Source organism: Benincasa hispida, unplaced genomic scaffold (genome assembly GCF_027475165.1).
Source record: "Benincasa hispida cultivar pf3 unplaced genomic scaffold, pf3_genome.v1.1 HicScf1089, whole genome shotgun sequence".
Taxonomy (NCBI): domain Eukaryota; kingdom Viridiplantae; phylum Streptophyta; class Magnoliopsida; order Cucurbitales; family Cucurbitaceae; genus Benincasa; species Benincasa hispida.
In genome coordinates this window covers 1-3,539 of record NW_028325399.1, presented here as the reverse complement: position 1 = coordinate 3,539, position 3,539 = coordinate 1, and the positions used below count along the sequence as shown (strand labels likewise).

At 43.0% G+C, this 3,539-nt stretch overlaps 1 protein-coding gene across 1 annotated transcript; it reads left to right on the top strand.

Moving 5' to 3' along the window:
* Nucleotides 1-340: 340 nt before the first annotated feature.
* LOC150031614 (uncharacterized) lies at nt 341-3,523 on the top strand (the record flags this gene model as incomplete). Its single annotated transcript, XM_090308850.1, has 3 exons — nt 341-1,571; nt 2,254-2,721; nt 2,793-3,523. Coding segments are annotated over exons 1-3 (2,430 nt in total), but the record flags the coding sequence as incomplete, so codon positions are not given.
* Nucleotides 3,524-3,539: the final 16 nt, after the last annotated feature.

Here is a 3,539-nt window from a genome sequence, read left to right as displayed (position 1 = left end):
TAGATCGGCCGGTCCTCTCTGACTGCAATGACGCCAGTCTGGTCGCTTTTCCGGCGAACTCTCCGGCAGGTCTGACCGGGGCGTGTTCTGATGAGATTAAAAGCAGATTTCTTTTCCTCCAACAACAACTCGCGGATTTTGGGTCGGTTCTTGGTACAAACTCAAAACTTGTTCAACCGGAATCGTCCAATTTACAACTAGGCTCCGAGAACTCGGTAAACTCTTTCCATTCTTACCTACTACAAATTTATTATCTGAATCAATAGGACACTCTGCAGGAATTATTATTGGAGAAAAGTTGAATGGCGAAAATTATTTCTCCTAGTCTCAATCCATCCGAATGGCTCTGGAAGGAAGACAGAAATTTGGCTATATAACTGGGGAGATAGCCAAACCTGAACCCGACAGTCCCCACGAATGTATCTGGAGAGTAGAAGATTCATTGCTACGATCAGTTCTGGTGAGTAGCATGGAACCTCAAATTGGCAGACCGTTACTTTATACAGCGACTACCAAAGAGATCTGGGATGCAGTACAACAATTGTATTTGCAAAAGCAGAATGCATCCTGCCTTTATACCTTATGCAAACAAGTCCATGAATGTAAGCAAGGAGTTATGGACGTCACGTCATACTTCAACAAATTATCCTTGTTATGGCAAAAAATGGACTTATGCCGTGAGATTATATGGAGATGTACACATGATGGAACGCAGTATTCCAAACTTGAGGAAGCTGATCAAGTGTATGATTTTCTAGCTAGGTTAAATCCAAAATTTGACGGTGTTCGCAGCAGGATCTTGGGTCAATGTCCTACACCATCACTGAGGGAGGTGTGCTCTGAAATACGCCTCGAAGAAGACAGGCCTAAGGTCATGAATATTTTAGTAGTTACGTCTACTGAGGCTGCTGCTTTTGCCACCAAGTCATCTGGATCAGACTGTGAGAAGAAACCTCCACCTATCTGTGAGCATTGCAAAAAACCATGGCACACGAAAGACCAGTGTTGGAAGCTTTATGGAAAACCTCCAAATTACAAACATCGTCAGTCACAGAACAAGGCTGGTCCGGTCAGCGACTCGACGAATGAAAAGACCTCGACTCTGCCTCAAGCTGACAGTCAGAGTAACTTAAGTGTTGTTGGGGTCAGTGCAATTGCACACTCAGGTACGACTCAGTCTTTTGGTTTTATTAGCATTAATGGTAAACGGCCCTGGATTGTGGACTCTGGAGCAACAAATCATCTGACCGGGTCTTCTGATCATTTTATATCATATCACCCGAGTGCCGACAATGAAAAGATTAGAATCACAGATGGGTCCTTTGCCCCTGTAGCAAGGAAAGGACATCTTTCTCCATTTGATGGTTTAATATTGTGTGATGTGCTGCATGTTCTTAAAATTTCGTATAACTTACTATCTGTTAGTAAAATTACAAGGGACCTGAACTGTCAGACTGTTTTCTCACCCGACATTGTTTTGTTTCAAGATCTGAGCTCGGAGACGACGATTAGCATTACCCGGCATGATAGGGAGTTCTATTTCCTGACTGATGAAACTTCCTTTAAGGATGGTTATAGGACTAGTTTTATTTCTTTGAATTTCTCTACTATTGAGACCAATTTTATGTTATGGCATTACCATCTGGGACATCCCAATTTTCAATATATGAAGTATCTTTTTCCACATTTATGTCATAATATTAATATATCATCCTTACAGTGCGATGTGTGTATCTGGGCTAAACAAAGTTGTGTTTCGTTTCACTCTCAACCTTACAAGTCGTCCAAACCGTTCAGTCTTATCCATAGTGATGTCTGGGGTCCCTCACCAACCACTACTCTATAGGCAAACGGTGATTCGCCACACCAGATTGACCTGGGTCTTCCTTTTGACCGATAAGTCTGAGGTGTCCTCTGTTTTCCAACAATTTTATGCGATCGTAGAAACCCAATTCAACACAAAAATTGCCATTTTACGGAGTGACAACGGGCGTGAATTCATCAATAACTCTTTTCGGGACTTCCTGGTATCTAAAGAAATTATCCATCAAAGCTCGTATGCCTATACTCCCCAGCAAAACGGAGTAGCCGAGAGGAAAAATAGGCATCTAGTAGAGGTCGCTCGTTCCCTTATGATATCTACCTCTCTTCCTTCCTATCTGTGGGGCGATGCTATCCTCACTGCAGCCCACCTTATCAACCGCATGCCTTCCCGTGTCTTATCGTTCCATACTCCTCTTGACTGTTTCAAAGAATTGTATCCCAACACCCGATTAATTCCTGACGTACCTCTGCGGGTGTTTGGATGTGTTGTCTTTGTCCATACTCACGGTCCCAATCGTACGAAATTCACTCCTCGTGCCCAGAAATGTGTCTTTGTTGGGTACCCTCTCCATCAATGTGGGTACAAGTGTTATCATCCCTTGTCTCGAAAGTACTTTGTGTCTATGGACGTCACCTTTCTCGAGGATCAACCGTTTTTCCCCGTTAGTCCTCTTCAGGGGGAGAGTCCTAGTGAAGAGGCTAACTGGTCCACGTACTCCATTCCCCTAATGGTGTCGGCTAAACCTGAACATCCTAGCCCTGTTCTTCCTAGTCCTGTTCTTCCCACTAGTCAAGTCCCTTGGATAACTTACTACAAGAAGAATCTCAGGAAGGAAACAGTGTCGCCTGTCACTTCTCCGACTCCAGTTCATGAGTCTGACTCGGTCTCAGTTCCAGGTATGAATATCCCTTTTGTGATACTGATGATTGTGTTGAGACTAATAATTATAGAATGGACAGAGATATAGAGGTTGATGCAAATGATGAGAAAATAGAGGAAATTGATACAAATGATGAGAAAATAAAGGGAATTAAGGAGGATGGAGAAACTGATGGAAAAGACAACACTGAAGAAATAACTCTAGCAAACGAGAATAGTGGAAGGGAAGGTGATTGTGTGGGAAGTCCTTCTAACGAAAGATTCATAAATCAGACGGCTAGCTGCAGTAAGGAACGTAGAGAAGAGGAAAACCGTGATGCATCTCTTGATCTTCCAATTGCCTTGAGAAAAGGGACTAGGTCATGTACAAAGTTCCCTATACATAGTTACATGACATATAGTAACCTATCTCCTGAGTTCAAGGCTCTTACTACCAGTCTAGATACGGTAATGGTTCCAAGTAATATACAAGTTGCCATGGAAACTCCCGAGTGGAAGGCTGCAGTTATGGAAGAAATGAGAGCTCTAGAGAGAAATGGAACATGGGAACAGGTTACTCTTCCTGAGGGGCACAAGACGGTTGAATGTAAATGGGTGTTTACTGTCAAGTACAAATCCGATGGCTTGATTGACAGATACAAGGCGAGACTGGTAGCCAAAGGCTTTACCCAGACCTTTGGTATTGATTACTCTGAGACATTCTCTCTTGTGGCCAAACTCAATACGATCCGGGTACTGTTATCTGTTGCTGTTAATAAAGATTGGCCTTTGTACCAATTGGATGTGAAGAATGCATTTCTTAATGGAGAACTCAAAGGAGTCTATATGAGCCCTC